Source organism: Podarcis liolepis (assembly GCF_965112155.1).
Source record: "Podarcis liolepis genome assembly, chromosome: 3".
NCBI classification, from domain to species: Eukaryota; Metazoa; Chordata; class Lepidosauria; order Squamata; family Lacertidae; genus Podarcis; species Podarcis liolepis.
In genome coordinates this window covers 85,570,539-85,589,777 of record NC_139557.1, presented here as the reverse complement: position 1 = coordinate 85,589,777, position 19,239 = coordinate 85,570,539, and the positions used below count along the sequence as shown (strand labels likewise).

The 19,239-nt window shown below is 44.3% G+C and overlaps 2 protein-coding genes and 2 long non-coding RNA genes across 13 annotated transcripts in view; 2 read left to right on the top strand and 2 right to left on the bottom strand.

Moving 5' to 3' along the window:
* Nucleotides 1-732, bottom strand: part of TMEM63B (transmembrane protein 63B) — an 80,910-nt gene extending 80,178 nt beyond the window's left edge. For 2 of the 8 annotated variants that reach the window (XM_083497132.1, XM_083497136.1), the window contains exon 1: nt 461-651. The gene's annotated coding sequence lies outside the window, so the exon portion shown is untranslated. Of the gene's footprint in view, nt 1-147; nt 260-460 lie in introns of those variants that run through there. The other 6 variants (XM_083497134.1, XM_083497130.1, XM_083497137.1 and 3 more) reach the window with 6 other exon arrangements.
* LOC310704118 overlaps nt 1-19,239 on the top strand; it is a 429,938-nt gene that overhangs the window by 215,316 nt on the left and 195,383 nt on the right. The window lies entirely within an intron of this gene.
* MRPL14 (mitochondrial ribosomal protein L14) lies at nt 132-17,304 on the top strand. 3 transcript variants are annotated; one of them, XM_083497163.1, is made up of 3 exons: nt 132-247; nt 9,289-9,384; nt 16,739-17,304. In XM_083497163.1, the coding sequence occupies exons 2-3, from the start codon at nt 9,311-9,313 to the stop codon at nt 17,100-17,102; spliced, it is 438 nt and encodes a 145-aa protein (XP_083353289.1). In that variant the 5' UTR covers nt 132-247; nt 9,289-9,310; the 3' UTR covers nt 17,103-17,304. The 3 variants fall into 3 exon arrangements, with proteins under 3 accessions (XP_083353289.1, XP_083353287.1, XP_083353288.1); XM_083497161.1 differs by lacking the exon at nt 132-247 and adding an exon at nt 758-850; XM_083497162.1 differs by lacking the exon at nt 132-247 and adding an exon at nt 780-873.
* LOC310704119 lies at nt 3,194-5,587 on the bottom strand. Its single transcript, XR_014524575.1, has 2 exons — nt 4,153-5,587; nt 3,194-4,100 (listed from the first exon to the last, which is right to left on the bottom strand). It is a non-coding gene; the product is annotated as an uncharacterized lncRNA (long non-coding RNA).

Genomic DNA, 19,239 nt, shown 5'->3' with positions numbered 1-19,239 from the left:
GAGCAGAGGATTTTTTTCTGGGAGGCGGAGGGAGGAGGGCAGCCTGCTAAGCGCCCCCCCCCCGAGCCTGCCGCAGGGCTCTGCAAAAGGGACACACGCCCAGCGAGCGGCAGACCTTGCCCGGCACCCTCTCGCCACCTCCTCTACCTTGGGCTCCGCTGCCATTGTTCCACCTCGAGGCAAGAGGGAGCAACGCAGCGCTCGCCCGCTCGCTCTCTCGCGAGTAAACAGATACCGCACTGGCAAGGTAGGTGGGAGGGAAAAGAAGGCGCCACCGGGAGCCGTCTCGCCCCGAAGGGCTCCGCCAAGGGGATGGCCAAGCCGTCCCGGGCGCCCTTGGAAACGGGGCTCTGGAGCTGTTATTGCTGCAGCCCGGCAGGAAAGAGAAGGAGGCGAGGAGGGAGCGCAGGGATATTGCCAGGCACAGGCAGCAGCAGCAGCCTCTTCCCCGGCGACTTACCTCACTTGTCAAAGGCAGAGCGGCTCCTCCGGGCTTTCTGCTCCCTCGCCCTCTCAGCGCGGGGCTCCCGCTGACGCCCCTCCGCCGAGGAAAAGGCGCCCCAACCTCCCCTCTCCTCCTGGACTCGCGCCTCCCAGCTCCGGCTTCTCGGCTTCGGGAATAAGCGAGGGGGGAGGGAGGGAGCCGCGCAGGGAGGCGTGGCCTTTCGCCCGGCGCAGGCAGGAGACCGGGGGAAAGGGCGGGCGGAGAAAGCCAGGAGCCTCCCCTCCCTCCACCCGCCTCGCGCTGTGCGCACGCGCGCCCTCCCAGGTTTCTTGCCGGGCCCAGCCATGCGCGTCTGTGCTGCTTTGCGCCTGCGCGTTTGGAAGGGAGTCTGGGCCCGAGGAGCCTGTGAGTTTGAAGGGTGCTCGTGTGTGCGTCTTTCTTTGCCCTCTGGGGTCCTTCGGGTGCCCTACGGCGCCCCGCAGCGCGGGAGTGGGAGGGGAGCACGCGGCGGGGACGGGGCTCGCTTCTGCTTGCGGGGAAGAGGCTCCTAGGCCAGACCAGCCGCAGCCTCAACCTGTGCAGGCTTCCTCGGACGGAGGTCCCGGGGACTTCCGTGCATAGCAAGCGGGGCTGCACGGTCCCGCGCGTGCATTCTCGATAAATGCATTTGGGGTTGCATAATAGATAAATGTATTTGGGATTGCAGCCTTGACTCGGAAGAGCGCATGCCCTATGGAGCCGGTTCCCTTCGGGATTCCCGAAAAGCTCTTCCCCTACTAAAGGCAGCATCAGGGGGGCAATCTTGCAGCGCGGCCCTAAACATACTTTGTTCACGAATCAGGGCCCCTGTTTTCAGTAGGATTTACTCCCGTGTAGGTGGGATTTGGGATTTCACGCTTTGCCATCATAAGGGCATTAGCAGCAGGATCCTCTGCTCATTTAACTGCGCGGGAAGTGTTTCCAGCTAGCACTGCTGAAGGCAATGCAGGCTTATTATAGTATTAAAACAGCCCCCATCTTAAATGAGTTACAAGCCCAGTCCTGAGCATGTTTACACTTGAGTTAAGCGGCACTTTTTAGTTTGCATGCTTGGCATTGCTACTTTATTTGAGAGTAAAGTGTGTGTCTTATGCACACTTTTCTTGGGAGTATGCCTGGTTGTGTTTATTTCTGAGATGTAAACAATCAGGCAGAGCAACTACTTATTTGCACATCATTTTTAATTTGCAAGGTGCTGTGCTTTTAAAATTTACCCTACCCTTCTTCAAAGGAGCTCAGGGTGGCATTCATGTCCGACCTGTTTCCCTTCCCATTTTAGCCTCAACCCTGGGAAGTAGGTTACGGTAACAGATAGTGACTGGCCTGACACTTTAACAACTAATGTACTCCACACTTTAAACAAAGCCACATAGCACTTCCAAAGTAAAGATCAGATTTGAACCCAGTCTCCAGGATTCAGCTCTTTCTGTACTGGGTAATGATTAAGACTGCGGCTTGAGGCCTCAGTTTGACTTACAGTTCTTTTGCAGCATACTTGTTGACCAGCCTTGATCTTTGTTCAGTACATATTAATGACTGTTGGAGACTTCCGTCTTGCTCGTTTATTGCTACATTTGTCTCTAGTATCTGCTATCAGAAACTTGTTGCTCTGTACCTGTGTGTCTTGTTTCAGTACAGTATTTTGGGACCATACAAAATCCCTGGTCAAATCTGATCTTTGAAATCATCACATTAATAGTGCTTGGGACTACACTACAATGTGCTCTGGATCAATTAAAAGTGTGCTCCCAATTAACTAGGCATCAGATTTTTAAAAAACTTTTTTTTAAAAAAAATGCAAGTATTTTCAAATTCATAGGTAGCAGGTGCATGTTTATAGGTCTTTTCTGTTCTCTTCTCACACAGGGGGAAATGTCTTTAGAGATGGTACCTGCTGTGACATGAGCATGCATAATCTAAAAACAAAGGGAGAATGCTCTTTCCCCTTCAAAACTGTATCAACAGCACATTTACAATTCACTAACATTTCTTTAATCAAATGATAACCCCTTATATAATTATAGGACAAGGGAGCTTGCATTAAGGACTTAAAATGAAGTTTGGATTTTGAGACTTAGACTTCATGTTTGTGCAACAATCACATCTTGCGACATTTCTGCTAACAATAAACTGGAGGCTGAGTGTGTTGCAACCTTATAATTAAAACTGGAGGCTGCTAAGTTAAGGTTCATTCTGTTTGTAGACTTGTCTCCCTCAGTCATTGGCCAAAATTGAATAGATTAAAGGTAGAGTTATTGATACTCTGGTCCTGATTCCATTTACAATGCAAGTTAGTGGATTGTAGATTGTTGTGCAAAAGAAACCGATAACAAGCTTGCAGAAGCTACAGAGGTAGTGTAACACATTGTAGTGCATGTGGCCATTGTTTACATTCGATACCTTTTGGTCATGTTCTTACTCCAAAAATTGCTCTTTTCTGTGGTTTGAAATCAGGAGTGTACACAATTCACTAAATATAATTCTAGTCGCTGCAGTAAAAATGCCACTTTAGAATCAGATTTCCCAAATAAACATGTCTAAAGTAGGGTTGACATATTTCAAACAGTGAAAATCTGAACAGAAAAGTTGTTCAGCTTTTAAAGCAAGATTATTGAGCTTTCTTTAGTTTTGCCCAAAGTTCTTGAGCTTTTTAGGTGAAATCGCAAAAAAAAATAATTGCTGGTTTTGAGCTTTTTTTGGGGGGGGGGGACAGTACTGCTGACAAGGGCTGCCATATGTCCGGATTTTCCCAATTTCTGCCTGGACACTGCTGCTGACTGCAGTATTCTGGATATGTCTGGGAAATCCAAATGTATGGCAACCCTATCTAAACGAAGGCAGCACAGTCCAGTGCACGCGCATTTGGTGTGCAAATATACCTCAGTGGGACTCAATTCCAAGGAAACATCCGTAGGAACAGACTGCTCAGGACACCAAAGCTGAATCAGCCGGTCTGTGGAAATGGTACAGATCTGGGTAATTGCAAAATGGAAGGGATCCAACTTGTTCTATAGATTTGTCATGTTGAAGAAAAAGGTCTGTTTCCTGAGAAGGGGACATCTGGAGTTACAGGCAGGATAAAGTGATACAATGTATTTGAACAGCCATGGGAAAACTGTTACCCCTTATTCCATTTGCTATCTCTCCCCCCCCCCCGCCTCCCAACTCCAATGTTGTGGATCCTGGAACTCTTTATGAGAAAGTTGTTTGCGAGAGGGGAATAGTAACTGGCTACATGCTAAGTGAAAAGGTGAGGTTGCGTTTTAAAAAGCCAGTTTGTGCACTATTATCTGCACTCACATGAGGCATTTACTTGACCCACATTACATGAGAAGGAAGGTGCTTGAGTGCAGTCAGGGTTTTCCATAAATGGGAATCCCCCCCAATTATAGATAAAGATCTACAATCTCTTGCAAGCTGCATTTTCTGTGTTAAGTTGCACGTGTATCTGCACTATTCACTAAGAGGGCTTGAAAATGTTGCCTTTTTTCTGCTTCCAAATTGGCTTAGCCAATCATGGTGGGGTGTTCTGGGGCCTGGGATGGAGCTGGGTTGTAGCTTTTTTCTAGGGTGTAGGCTCCTATTGAGCAGTTGGAGTTTATCAGCATGGATACATCTGTGTTTCCTGCTATGGTCATGGTTGCTGTGTGCTGCAGGCTATGCTCCACATGCAAGGATGTTGCTTAGGGTGGGCCTGGAGATGTGAAAGATGAGGCTATAGGCCTGCTGGGTTACCCTAATGCTGAGCAACAGTATACTACCATACAGCAGGCATGGCCAAACTCGGCCCTCCAGATGTTTTGGGACTACAACTCCCATCATCCCTAGCTAACAGGACCAGTGGTCAGGGATGATGGGAATTGTAGTCCCAAAAACATCTAGAGGGTCGAGTTTGGCCATGCCTGCCATACAGCTTCTTTGACGCTTATATTCCTTCTCACAGAGCTTGAAAAGCACCTTGCTACTCAAGAGTAGTGAAGTGCTTTTTTGACCCTTAACTAAAAGTAGGTTTGCACAATGCTTCACATTTCTAAGTGCCACATCATATTTCTGGGAGCAAGACATCAAATATGAACGTGCTTGGGCTTCTGAAACTTCCAGATTCTTAGGCAATTGCATGCTTCGTTTTTTCCAAGCAGGTTACATTATTTTCTGGCCGGCCTCAGCAGGAGACCCAACAGATAAGAAAAGGTGTGTTTGTGCAGGTGTTTTTCAGGCCACCCTGTATTAGGTGTTCTACTGTTCTGCTAATTGGAATGTAACTTTCTGGAATTGTTCTAGATTTGCTTGTGTGGCAGAACAGGAATAAAATACTTTTACGGAGTTGGGTATGGGTGGTGATTTTTAATAAGGCACTTAATGTTTTGGTGCACAAATACTGACTTATGATGACTAAAATTTCCTCTGTTCCTTATGACTATATGCTAGGAAGCTCCATCATTGAGATAGTAAGCCTGTGTCAGACTGCAGGTTACACAATTGAATGTTCTTCCGCCCTAAAAGTTACCTGCACATATATTGGTCCCAGTGTCTCAGACTCCTCTCTTGAGAGGGTTAGTTCAGGCCCAGAGTTCTGCCATGTATCCACATCTGTGAAGACAATTGTAAAGAATTCATCCAGCTGCTCTGCAATTCCCCCTTCCTCCTTTAGCATACCCTTGTCATCCAAAGTCCAGTTGTTTCCTTAAGTGATGGTCTGCTGCTAATTTCAGATTTTGTTGTTGTGGTTTGCCATGTTTTTAGCAATGGGATCCTCAGATTCTTTTTGTACCCCTTATTGCCTGCTTGTGTTTCCTTTGCCAAAGTTTGTGTTACTTTTTGTTCTCATTTGGAGGAGAACATTTTCTGAAGGAAGCCTCCTTCCAGTAATTTCCTTGAATTGCTTGTTAACTATGCAAGCATCCTCTTGCCTCTGCTGGTGCTTTCCTGATCTGTGACATGCATTCCAGTTGAGTGTCTGTGTTTTTAAATACGGTAACTCCCAAGCATTTTGCAGATATTTGACCCTCTTGACTTTGCCTTTCAACTTCATTTTTACCAATTCCCTAATATTTGGGAAGTTCCCTCTTTTGAAGTCAAATGCCTCTGTTGGAATTTCTTGGCAATTGTGATAGCACTATGATCAGCGTTCTGATTCAAATTGATTCAACAATACCTACACCTTGCACCAGTTTGTTGGAACCACTTAAAGTTAAGTCCAGGGCTAACCCCTCTGGTTGGTTTTGTGACCAAACTGTTCTATGGCACAGTTATGTAGTGCACAATCATTTTAGGTATTAAGAAATTTTAATTCTTTGCACTACTGAATAATGCATATACCAAATGTATGGGAAGGTAATTGAAGTCACCCATTACTACAGCACTTCCTCTTTGGGATGCCTTTTTTATTTCATTCTCTGTAATGGTCAGGAGGAAACTAAATTATTCTTTGGGTTTGGTATCACCACCTATAAATATTCTGTGGAGGAATCTGGCCCTTTGAAGAGTTCCTGCTTGTTGAGTTCTATGTCCTCTTTGAAGTGCAGAGTGACACTTCCTTCATTATTGTTTCCTGCTTGGCAGGGGGTTGGACTCGATGGCCCTTGTGGTCTCTTCCAACTCTATGATTCTATGATTCTATGATTCTATGTCCTTTCGTGGCCTTTCTATAGACTTTGTATCCAGTGATAATGACGCTCCACTGGTTTCCTCCATTTCACCAGGTTTTCTTTATTCCCACTGTATGTATGCTCTCCTCTGAGACCAAGTGCTCTTGCTTCTCTGTCTTGCCTTAGTCATCTAGCATTGCTATACAAACACTTACCGTATATACAGCATTTCTTTCCAAGTGTCTTTGGCACTTGCATTTAACCTATGGTGCTTTGGTTTCTCTGAATAACTATCATGGGCTCCAGCAGTCTCAGTGCCTAGCTCTGCCCTCTTCCCATTTGAATTATAATAAACATGTCCCTCCCTCATCCCTGGGGGATGATTTGTTCTGAACTGGATGCTCCTCAGCTTCTGTTGGCTTCCCCCCAACAATCACTTTAAAAGCTGCTCTGCCATCTTTTTTATTTCAAGCATCAGCAATCTGGTTCCTTCCCAGTTCAAGTGGAGCCCTGTCCCTTTTGATCAGGCCAAGCTTGTCCCAAAATATTCTCAGTGACTAACGAAGCCAAACTCCAAACAAATCCAAAACTGCCAGTACCACCATCTTATTCATGCATTGAGACTACACAGCTACACCTGTCTAGGTAGCTCTGCAAGTGGAACTGGTAGCATTTTGTAGAAAGCTGCTTTGAAGGCCCCAGCTTTCAAACTCCTCCGTAGCAACCTATATTTTGCTTCCAGGGACACATAACTACATATCTTCACATCCTTGATACCTATACACATCCCAAGTGCTGATTCCTCCCTAGCACTAGATGGCCTGTTTTTTAGAGTTCAGCTGGAGAGGACATGGTGTGGAAAACCTGCTGGTGAAACCTAATGGTCAAGGGAATGGTTAAGGCCTTTCATTTTCCCTGCAGATACCCTTCTCCTAAATTTATCATACGTGAGAAACACATTATTGGAAATTTTGAGCATTCCTCTTAACACTTATAACTTCCCTTACCTAATTAATAGTTTTCTTCATTCTTTTATACCAGGCATGTCCATCTTTCAAGAGACTGAGATCTACTCCCACTATAAAAAAACTGGCAGTGATCTATCAAAGTTGTTGAGCTTTTTGGAGAGATCCAAAGTTTTGCGCTTCCAGAGGATTGATTACCTAGTAGGGTGATCATGATCTATGGAAATTACATCTCCAATAAATTTCTTCTACCAGGAATCTACCATGCCCCCCCCCCGGCGATCTACCAGTTGGACACCCCTGTTTTATACTAATTAATTTCCATCTTTTTATACAACTTATTCTGAATTCAAACTGGATTTCGGTCCAAATAAAAAGACAGAGGGGAATGAGACAAAATAATAGCTTCTTGCTTCAAAGTATTCAGAGGGGCTTACTCGTTTTTAAAACAAAAGTGATGACCAGAGATCAAGCATGGAAACTGTGGCATAAATTGGGAAAGTGTGGGTTGTATTCAGCTGAGTTTTACTCATAGGAGACCCCTTGAAATTAATGGACTTAACTTAGTGATATAGTGATATAGTGAGTAGAATTTAGTTGAATACCACCCTGTTTGTGTGTGGTTGCCATTTACAGGAGCCACATCTGTAGTTAGTGGTGTGAATATTCTCCTGTCAGACACCGCTTTTCACATTTAGCAGTTATTTTTGATCAGTGGGTTTGAAGAAAAGGAGTGAAATGTCAGCATCTGCCTCAAAACCGGCGTGTCGTGAATGATTGAGCTGCGAGAAGAATACAAATCACAAGCAAGGATACATTTTCCTTGCCTGTCTTGGGTATCTCACACTTGCCCCTATGTGCCAGTTGGAGAAGACTGTCTTTAGGACTCTGTAGAGGGGAGTTGTTGTGGCAAGAGATCACTGGGGGACAAGTGGGTGAAAGAAAATGTCTTTTTCCAAGCATATCATTGGAATGCAGATAATTGTGGTGCTTCAGAAGTTAAGAAGAACGAACATTTTAATGCATTTGCCTCCTTTAGTGCTTAGTGCTCTAGCAGTGTGGTTACTACTGCTACTGTGTGCGCCAGAAGTGCTTTCTCTTCTCCTATGTGGGTCACTTGAACCTGAAAAGTAGCAGAGAATCTTGCATTGTAGCAACTTCTGCTATGTTACATCTTTGTAATTAAGAAAATAATTATCCAAAGTGAAAAGTCTATGTCATACAAGTGCCTGAAGTAAAAGTTAAGAGTGACTGTGATACACCTTTTAACTTGGGTAAAGCAAAGTGACGGCACTGCAAGCTTAGTGGACTGTATTCATAAAAGCTCATATATGTCAGAGGAGATAACCTAAGGACAGACCATTTTGGGAATTTTTATGATTCCCGTTCTAGAAATATGACTGGCTGGCAGGGGTGCCAACTTGAATAAAATTTTGGAGGAGGGGCAATTAAGCCTCGCCTTGCATAATTGATCACAAGACACAGTACATGGACGCCATTTGAATAGCAATGCCCATCAACTGGGTGGGCAGCCCCCTCAAATATTATTTTTTGGGGAAGGCCCCTTGGCCCCTAGGAGTTGGCTCTATGCTGGCTGGTGACTGATTTTAAGATTATATTCCCATTGAATTTAAAGACTCTGATTAAAACGAATTAAAAATTCCAAATAGTATACAAATAAAACATAAAAACTTAATTTTGATATACTTTTTAAAATCCTGTCCCCCAAACTTGTTTAAAATGTTTGTGCTAGCTTCCCTTAAAATACGGCAGCAAATAAATTAGTATATCTTTTGATGCTTTTAGTATTTTAGAAATGAATTTATTGTGACTGCTAAATGGTTCCGTTGTATAGCTTACTAAGAGTTGTGGGCTTTTGCGCTCTCCATGCACAGATATTCTTAAAATGCCAGTGGCTGTAAAAACTGACAGCTGTTAGGGTAGGAGGATGTTTGTACAGAGAGGATCTATGCCCTTGAAGAAGAAAGCTGCACTGCAGTGCTTTTTTATTATTTAAATACAGTACCATTGTGTTATATGTAACTGAGTTGCATTGACTCGGATCTGAGGAGGGAATGTTGCTGCGCTTTGTTAACAATACAATGCATGCTTTTGAGGGCTTTCGGGGACACTGCAACAGAATATCCTCCCCCCGAATGTATCCCATGGAATTGATAGTGTGATTTATCTTTATCAAAATTGTAACCATCAATAGTAGTATATTATTAGTAATCTTTTGTTTCTTGTCCAGGTTTTTTAAAACCAGAATCCTGATGGCGCTTTGGAAAAAGTGCCCAGAGCTTTTTCTAGCCCAAATAAACAGAGCAACCAATCAGCGAAATTTCAGGTATGTGTTCCAATACAGATAATGGCTTTTTACTCTGGAGTATATTTACAGGCACCTGAATCAGATGAAGCAAACATAGTGTTCATTTGTCAGACTCCTCCCTATTTTCTATATAAGCAAAATTACAAGATTACATTGGGCATAGTTTACTGTACAGGACTATATTTCATGAATTTATCCTTTTGATAAGAATACTCCAGGTTTGTTCTAGTGGTTAAAATCATTTAAAATCCCACCTCAGTTGAAAATCTTTATACTTACACATGCCACCTCCTGTCCTAATATGATTTGTTAACTTTGCCATTCCCATATAATTCTAGTCTGTGGTTCTATATTTACCTGAGTGTAAGTCCCATTAAACTCTGTGGGGTTTTCTTCTGAGTAGGTGTGCATAGCATTGTCCTTTAATAATCTAGTCGGGGCCTCAACAGTTTTCCACTTGGAGGTTATTTCTTTCTAGTCTTAACTCATAAATTCATTCAACAATGCCCCTTGACAAATCTCAATTTGTTTAGCTTAGCAAGTAGTTGATAATTTTGAGTCTAGTTCATTCAAGACATCCCTCCAATACCTTGAAGTTTTATAATAATGCAGTGGTTTTAAAGTGCAATTGAATATGTGTGTGTGGTTTTTTTTTTTTTTAAATAATGGTTTTCTGCACTGCTCAAAGAAGAAAATGTCACTGTTAAAAGCTAGAAAACAGCAAGTAGTATTCACAGTGGTAGGATGCTATATGAAGTCTTTCACTGACTTAAATTTGCTGTAGTCTTACTGTTGTCTCAAGGTATGGTCTGAAGGCACATGGGGGCTTTGGGTCTGGCCAGTGCTTGGATGGGAGACCACTTGGGAACTGCACGCATATTGTATTGGGTTCTATGGTGAAGGAAAATGTGATATAAATAACATTTTTTAAAAACAAAAAAAGGCTCCACCCCTTCCAACCACTGTGGTAGTTGTGGCAGTGTCTCCTTGTGTATTTTAGAGCTAGGAGAGGCAGTTTCTGAGCACCATGCAGGTCTTCCTAGACCATAGAAGGAGAATTGCCACAGCTTGAGGTGCTGTGAGTTGCTTTCTTAAAGGCAGTGGCTGCCTACATAAGGAAATGTGGCTAAACCCTCCTTTGTGCCATTGTAGCTAATGAGATTCCTAATAACAGTATATAATGTGTTGCTGACTTTTTAATAAGCACTAGCCCTATTTCTCTGCCTTGAAAATTACATGGCAGCTTGACGTCCTAGAAATTTTCGTAGGATTGAGAGACACTGATGGTATGATTCTGGGTCTTAGGCTTCTGTTAAAGGGCAGTTGTTGTTTTTAAAATCACTTTCAATGTATGTATTACTTTTCCTGACGTTTTATTTAGACTCACAGAATTGTAGAGTTGGAAGGTATCTCCAAGGGCCATCTAGTCCAATCCTTTTCAATGCAGGAATCTCAACACAGAGTCTCCCTTTCAATTTGAAACCGTACCAGACCATGCTTAGCTTTGCCAATGTGCTAGAAGTTTTATTGCTGCACCACTACAATGAAAACAACAACAACAATTTATTATTTGTACCCCCGCCTATCTGGCTGGGTTTCCCCAGCCACTCTGGGCGGCTTCCAACAAAGATTAAAAATACGTTAAAACATCACTCATTAAAAACTTCCCTAAACAGGGCTGCCTTCAGATGTCTTCAAAACATCAGATAGTTGTTTATCTCTTTGACATCTGATGGGAGGGCGTTCAACAGGGCAGACACCACTACTGAGAAGGCCCTCTGTTAAAGTCAAACATTAACAATAAAACAATAATTTAAAAGTACCGTATTTTTCAGTCTATAAGACGCCCCCATTTTTAAGATTCCCTGTATTTTGGGGGACTCAAATTTAAGAAAATGGGGGGAGATGTATCCGTGTATAAGATGCCCCCTAATTTTTGACATTATTTTTTAGGAAGAAAACATAGTCTTATACACGGAAAAATACGGTAGTAGGGAACAAAAATATGGACTGCAAACATTTTCCATTGTATGAGAATAAATTCTTACATATGGCATATTTACCAACCATTGTAAATGTATTTATTTCTGATATCTGTGAGAAATACATTCTTAGGAGAAAAGAGGTCAAATACCATTGTAGGCATTTATTTTAATTCCTTCTTCAATCCATTTTTAACTAGAGGAGCTATAACTTTGTGGTTTCACCTTATTGAAGCACAGGAAAACCATTCCCACAGGTGGGATCCTTGAAGATTTTCTTGTGTGGTGAACCTGGAGTTGTGCCACTTCCTGCTACTGAATTGCAGGCCAAGGAGCTGGAGAGCAGAAACTTCCAGCAAAGCTAGAGATAGTGATGGGAAAAGGTGACGGCTGTTTATAGCAACTCAGAGAATAAAAAAGCACTGTAATATCCTTTTCCCTGCAAAATTTCTCCTTTAGAAGCAGTAGGCTGAAAAGTAAAAGTCTTCCAAATACAAATATGAGCTATTCATTGTGTTTTTGTGACCCTGTGCAGTTACATACATGTAAGACAATGGAAATCAATGACACCTGTGAACACAGTCTTATTTTACCTGCAGAACTACCTGGGATAGATAAGGGTTAAATCTGTTTCTTCCCTTCCCTTGCCATATTCTTCTCCTGTTGTAGGCAGGTTCTATTCTTGGCATCTTCCCTTAAAAGGCTTTTAAGTAGCAGAGCAAGGAAAGAGCCCTGCCTCAGACCTTGTCAAGCCATCGGTGTTTGAAGTCGTAGACATGGGGCTGCTTGGATTAAATGGTCTGACGCAATATTTCATTCTTTGTATGTTCACAAAAATGTTCCTAAGTTCAGATGGGTACAGGTATGTGCCCCCCCCTTCGGCATTTAATGTGCTATTCTTTGTGGGGAATATTTCTGCCAACTCCTTCATGTTCAAGAGGGAACAAAGACCCTTGACTTTTGTGGTTCATTGTATAATGAATGCTTTGTGGTATAAGAGAGTTCCCAAGAGAGAAACTGGCTGTTCATGAATTTCTCGAGTGGGCATTGTAAACAAAAAGTGGGAACTGCTTTGAGGCCCTAGTTTGGCACTGAGGTTGGGCAGGTTTCCCTTGCAGATCTCAATGTGTACAGGTGCACATTTCCTTAGATGCTGTGCATAGTAAGTTTCTGTCCCACAGGCCAGTACACTTTCTGGAACCGTCTTCAAATATGTTACTCTTCATTCATATGCACCAATTAATTGTTGTTTAGTCGTTTAGTCGTGTCCGACTCTTCGTGACCCCATGGACCAGAGCACGCCAGGCACTCCTGTCTTCCACTCCCTCCCGCAGTTTGGTCAGGCTCATGTTTGTAGCTTCGAGAACGCTGTCCAACCATCTTGTCCTCTGTTGTCCCCTTCTCCTTGTGCCCTCAATCCTTCCCAACATCAGGGTCTTTTACAGGGAGTCTTCTCTTCTCATGAGGTGGCTAAAGTATTGGAGCCTCAGCTTCAGGATCTGTCCTCCCAGTGAGCACTTAGGGCTGATTTCCTTAAGAATGGATAGGTTTGATCATCTTGCAGTCCATGGGACTCTCAAGAGTCTCCTCCAGCACCATAATTCAAAAGCATCAATTCTTCGGCGATCAGCCTTCTTGATGGTCCAGCTCTCACTTCCATACATCACTACTGGGAAAACCATAGTTTTAACTATACAGACCTTTGTTGGCAAGGTGATGTTTCTGCTTTTTAAGATGCTGTCTAGGTTTGTCAAAAATCTGCAGCTCTAGTCTGTCTGGCTTTATGTCGCCATTTTGCATTTCTGCCCTCTTCAGATATGCCAGACCTGGAAACATAGGCAACCATTGGTCCCTCTAGCTCAGTGTTTCCCAACCTTTTTTGGGCAAAGGCACACTTGTTTCATGAAAAAAATCTCGAGGCACACCACCATTACAGCCCCGTGACGTCAGCGCGCAGCGTCACGCCGGGAGGGACATGAATTGCTAGCAAATTACATAATCACCTCCTTGAGGGCTGGCTCATCTTCTCCGAAGGCAGAACCCCATTAATTAACAGCACAGACTCACACCATAGCCAAGACGAGGGGGGGAAACCTCAGTCATGCACAGTCATGCACATGTGGGGGCTAAATGAGGACGAAGACCGGGCAGAGAGCAGGATTCAAATCACCCCACCTGGCCAGGACAATCCCTGGGTGCTCCCTTGGGCCACTCACCTGACCCACCTCGCAGGGCTGTTGTTGCGAGGATAACACGGGGAGAACCACGCGCGCCCCCGGGAGCTCCTTGGAGGAGAAAGTGGGCGATGAATGCAATGCACGAAATATATGAGAGGCGACCAGGTTTTGCAGGTGAGGGGCCCCTGCCAGCCTCCGCTTCCAACACCCGGTGCAACGACGCCGAAGTTTCCCCGCGGGCTCGGCTCGGGGAGCAGTGCTGCTCCCCCCCGGCTCCCCTTCGCCCTCCTGGCTCTCTCTGCCGCCCACTGGGGACCCCCCTCACCTGCCAAGTCCGGAGCGCCGGTGGAAGTTGCATGCATGCATGCAGGGCGCCGCGTTGCCATTGCATTGCACTCCATGCAATGCCTGCACGCATGCATTGCCTTGCACGCCCGCCAAGGGGTCTCCCCGCGGTCTGATGCATCCCCTCCGGCGCGGATGCAGCATTGCAAAAATAAAAAAAACCCCGACGCAGCCCTACCTGGGGGGCAGCCTCCGCCTCCGCGGGGATCCCCGGGCTCCATCCTGCCGCCCGATCTCCGCGGGGGCGCAGGCAGGCTGCGTGGGGTCTGCGCGGAAGAGCCCCTGCCCGCCCGGCCGCCGCCGCTGCGCTCATTCCATGGCTGGGAGAAGAGCGCTTCAAACAAAACGCCCGGCCCGCCAGGCCATGCTGGGAAACGTAGTTTGCGCACCCCACGCGGGCGCGGAGCCCAAGGGCGAGGGGACTACGGATCCCGGCAGCCCCCGCGCCGGGGACGGAGGGGGAGAGGCCGGGTGCAGGGATGGAGGGGTGGGTGGGCGAGCGAGTGAGTGAGTGGCAGCCGCCAAGCCTTGGCCGAGAGCCAGGAAGGGCCTCCCCGGAGGAGGAGGGAGGCACAGAGCGGGAGGGAGGGAGGGAACCCCAGGGGTCATCTAGTGACGGCGCCCCAATCGAAAATTTGACTTTTTTTTAAAAAAAACATCTTTCGAATTTTTTAATTTTTCCCGCGGCACACCAGGCAACATCTCGCGGCACACTAGTGTGCCGCGGAACAGTGGTTGGGAAACACTGCTCTAGCTTAAACGGGCAGTAGTTGCCCAGGATTTCAGAGAGAGGGATTGCTCAACCCCTTGGAGAGATCAAGGAACTGAACGTGGGACCCCTTGTGTGCAAACCATGTGCTCCTTCACTGAGCTATGTACAAGCTTTTAAAGATCAAATAGGTTTGTGCTGCTTTAATTCCTCTATCTGGCTATATCACGGAGACAGAAGGATGCAGCAGAAGTCAACAACATCAGCCAGCCCTTGGGCTCCACTTGGGCTAAAATGGAGACTTATGGGTCCCATGAAATAGACATGGATGTTGGTGCTTCAAAGCCCTCCATCATTCTCTAGTTGTGTCTCCTTTTGAATGAAGACAGTAATTCACTGATGGCAATAACTTTATTATTTCCCATGCACTGAAAGCTGAAGGGGGACAGGAGGTGGTTCTAAAGTTGAGGTTTTCAAATTTTTCTGCAGTGGTTTTCTCAGCTTGAGTCATAACTCAGATTGAGGATCTAGTCTGTAATTGTTTTTCATCTCAATCTAGAAGCAAGCAGATCTCAAGGAAGGGGTCATGTGTGAGGGTACCACATGCTCTTGAGTTACTAAAGAGGAAATGGGTGTTAAAAATAAACAAATGCCATAGTGGGTTCTCAAGGCCTGTTCTGTTTGAGTCAGCATTCTGGTGTCTTTCACAGTACAATTAAAAGTTATATAGAAACAATTATGTATATAAATACAATTTCTAATCCAACACCAACTGGGTTCCAAAGAGTAGGTGCCACAACACTAAAGGCCCAATTCAGACATCATACAGAATGGACCTCCTGATAAGAAGGCCACCCAGTTCTTTAAAAAAACCTAACAATGACTATTTTTATATAAAGGGGTGTCATAAATGAACTGCTTCTAAGAGATTAAAAATTCATAAATTTACCAGAAGTGGTGGTGATATTGAGAACTGAGATATGGAAATACGTTTTCTGATCAACAAATCTGACATCTCATTTGGATGTGTTCCATTAATTTGTCTGGTTAATCCCTGTTTTTAATAAAAAATAATTGCTTTTCCTTTCTGAGAAAGTGCTCAGAAGTCACTTATGGATTCTCACCAACCAGATTCCCTTTCTCTAATCCTTTCCTCTTTATTAGATGAGGCAAAAAAGAAGCAAAACTCCAGGAAAACCTGTCAGACTAGTATCTAATTAGCAGAAGTCTCTTGTGAGAAATTAACATTCTAGTAGAGAAGCCAGCGTCAAATCCTTATTAGGTCCCCTAAGTACCAGATACTGTAGTTTAAGAATCCCTTGCTTGCCTTCTGAACAATGTTCGGTCATTTGGTGTATAAATTTTTGTAGCTTAAAAAAAAAAAGTATTTCAGAAAATTATTTGACTGAAGGATCACCCAGCGTGTGTTTTATCTCACTGTAAAAATAAACAAATAATTGTATGGCTTTACAAATACTGAATGAGTAAACATTACTTGTAATAGTAAGCCATGATGGTAACAGCTGAGGAATCCTTTGGAGTCTTAACAGTGCAGGCCTATCCATTTTACTTAGAAGTAAGCCTCATGGAGTTTAGTGGGACTTGCTTCCAATGAAATATATATAAGCTGGCCACTCTGTATACAATTCTTTCGCAGTTTAGGGGGAAGACAGAAAACCCCACAAGACCAGTTCCTTCCTTATCAGCATCTGGTTTCTGTGAGGAATCAACCTTCACATTGAAATGGGCTAACTCCCCCCCCCATCCCAACCCTCTGTTTGTGAGATGGCTTCTTTCTGTTCACCCTAGAATACTTCCCAGAATCCTCTGCAATTCTTATCACACGCTAGCAATTCCTTAGTAGATAAGCTGGTGTGGAAAGCTACTTTCTGAAGGGCAAAAGTTTGAAAATATTTGCATTTCTTGGGTTGCTTTATATATAAAAAAGCTGTCCTTTGACCCTCTCATGCTATCCACTGTTGAATTAAATGTACTAAACTGCCTTTGTGGTAGCTTATTTAGAGTTTTTGGCTTTAAACAGTATTTTGAGTGTGAGGGAGGTCATCGTAACGGCACATGTTTCTGAACATGATAGTCCTTGATTGGGACTGCTACCGTTGGTCTGACTTGTTATTGCCTTCGAACTTATCTTTCGGCAGCATCAGTGGCACGTGCAGTGCAATACAGAAGATGACCCGCGTGCGAGTTGTAGATAACAGCGCCTTGGGAAACACTCCGTACCATCGGCCTCCAAAATGCATCCATGTCTACAACAAGAACGGAGTGGGCAAAGTCGGCGACAAGATCCTTCTGGCTATCAAAGGGGAGAAGAAAAAGGCTCTAATCGTTGGCCACAAGATGCCGGGCCCTCGCATGACTCCCAGGTTTGATTCTAACAACGTGGTGCTCATTGAAGACAACGGGAACCCAGTAGGGACGAGAATCAAGACCCCAATTCCCTCTCTGCTGAGGAAGCGGCAAGAATTCTCGAAAGTGTTGGCCATTGCCCAGAACTTCGTGTGACAAATAAGGGAACATCCAGTTAAGTAGTACTGTCCCCCCCGCTTTAAAGCCTTCTGAACCTAAATAAAACAGTAATAAGGGGAAGTTTCACATCGGCATATGGGTTGAAAACACGTCAAGATTTCTTTTTGAAAGCCATATTGTTGCCCTTTTCAGTGACCGTTGCCACATGATATGATTAAAGCTCAAGATTGTTAATCCAGTAGCTTGTTTTGCGTGGCTGATGCCTTTGGGGAGGGCAGGGCGAGGCAGAAGGGTTAGGGAAGGCAGAAGATGTGATATGACCCAATTGGAGGAGCAGACTAGTGAATATCCTGTGCTAATCTCCCGATTTGTCCTGTCTGTGTTCTTTCTCTTTCTTTCTTTCTTTCTTTCTTTCTTTCTTTCTTTCTTTCTTTCTTTCTTTCTTTCTTAAACCAGAACATTTGTCAATATGTTTTATGTATTGATAAATATTGAGCTCGTCCAGGCTCCAACCAGCAAAAACAAAATACATAACTGACTGTATAGCAACACATTAAGCCAGTAGTTTTGTTCAAGAGCAACAGAAAGGAAATAAGAAAAAACAACAACCCACAAAGGGTGGTATCCAATGCTGTCTGTTGGTTGATGAAAGGAATCCATCAGTGGATTGGGGGAGGGATTTCCATGGCCTCCCCCTTCTTCAGTCCTTGCCAAATAATTCCAGATTCTGTGAAATACTGAAAGCAGAAGCAGTTACGAACAATTAATACATGCAAATGTGGTGTGCGCGCTTCTGAGTGACAAAATGGGACTGTGTCAGTGCCTTGGCAGGTGGCATTCCATTTTACTTTTTTTCAGTGGATGAAATCCAGAGTAATTTCAAAACACACGAACCTCATGGATTTCAGCCAGTGTGGTGTAGTGGTTAAGAACAGTAGACTCGTAATCTGGGGAACCGGGTTCGCATCTCCACTCCTCCACATGCAGCTGCTGGGTGACCTTGGGGCAGTCACACTTCTCTGAAGTCTCTCAGCCCCACTCACTTCACAGAGTGTTTGTTGTGGGGGAGGAAGGGAAAGGAGAATGTTAGCTGCTTTGAGACTCCTTAGTGTAGTGATAAAGCGGGATATCGAATCCAAACTCTTCTTCTTCTACAAGCTTGTGTTTGCAGTTGTCCCCCACCCCCAGTACCCCAGTGTTGCTTGGCGACAAGTCATTTGATATTTAGTACACCCTATGAACAAAAGTTTGCGGTGGATAACAACATTGAAAACGGAATAAATATTCTCTAGCAGTGATGAGATTGTGTTATCTCCTTGTGGCTCTTGCATATGTGAAAATTAAAACGTTTGAATGTGAGAAAAATGCTACTAAAAAATAATACCCTGCCTTCAAGATGTGATGCCGTTGTGTGAGAACCAAGGATGAAAGATCTGCTTTTTATGTTGCTCCTATGGTGAACATTGAGGATTTCTCCCCTCTTTGTGCCATCTGGTGGTGACTTATGGGAGGGATACATATAAATCCACAGCTTGTATGTGTCTGTCAAGAGCAACACCCTTGGATTATATTGCATGTGACATACTCTCTCTCCCCCCCCCCCACTATGTATATCAAAGTAAAGCAGGGGCAAGGGACTTTTTTGGCTTGGCAGGCCAGATCTTGTATCTTCCTCCATCCTGCAGATCAACCTTAACAGCAGGGTGTGGTCACTCATCTGACATAGAATTATAGAGTTGGAAAGGACCCTGAGGATCGTATAGTCCAACCCTCTGCAATGCAGCTGTCCCTTACGGGGATTGAATCTGCCACCTTAGTGTTATCAGCACCACTCTCTAACCAACTGAGCTATCATCATCATCATCATTTATTTGTATGCCACCTTTCCACAAAAAGAGTCATGCTCAACAGCAGCTTACAACAAAGAAAAATGGGAACACATCTCAAAATCAACCATTGCAAGAAAAATTTCATAACATAATAAACCAACAACATAATAGCGAATGTAACAACACACAGCCCGCCTCACCCCCGTAACATTTCAGTACTACAAACAAGAGTGCATTAACAACATTACCCTTCCTGTCAATGGCAACAATAACAAGGGAGCTTGATAGTTTCACCTTGGTCCTATCTAGAAAACCCTCTCCCACCCCCTGCAGCAACTTGCAAG

What these genes read in the sequence shown, in the direction of transcription:
- MRPL14 (XM_083497163.1), top strand. Translation starts at nt 9,311, where the DNA reads ATGGCGCTTTGGAAAAAGTGCCCAGAGCTTTTTCTAGCCCAAATAAAC. An exon ending in ACCAATCAGCGAAATTTCAG is followed by an intron (nt 9,385 to 16,738) that starts GTATGTGTTCCA and finishes ATCTTTCGGCAG; the next exon opens with CATCAGTGGCACGTGCAGTG.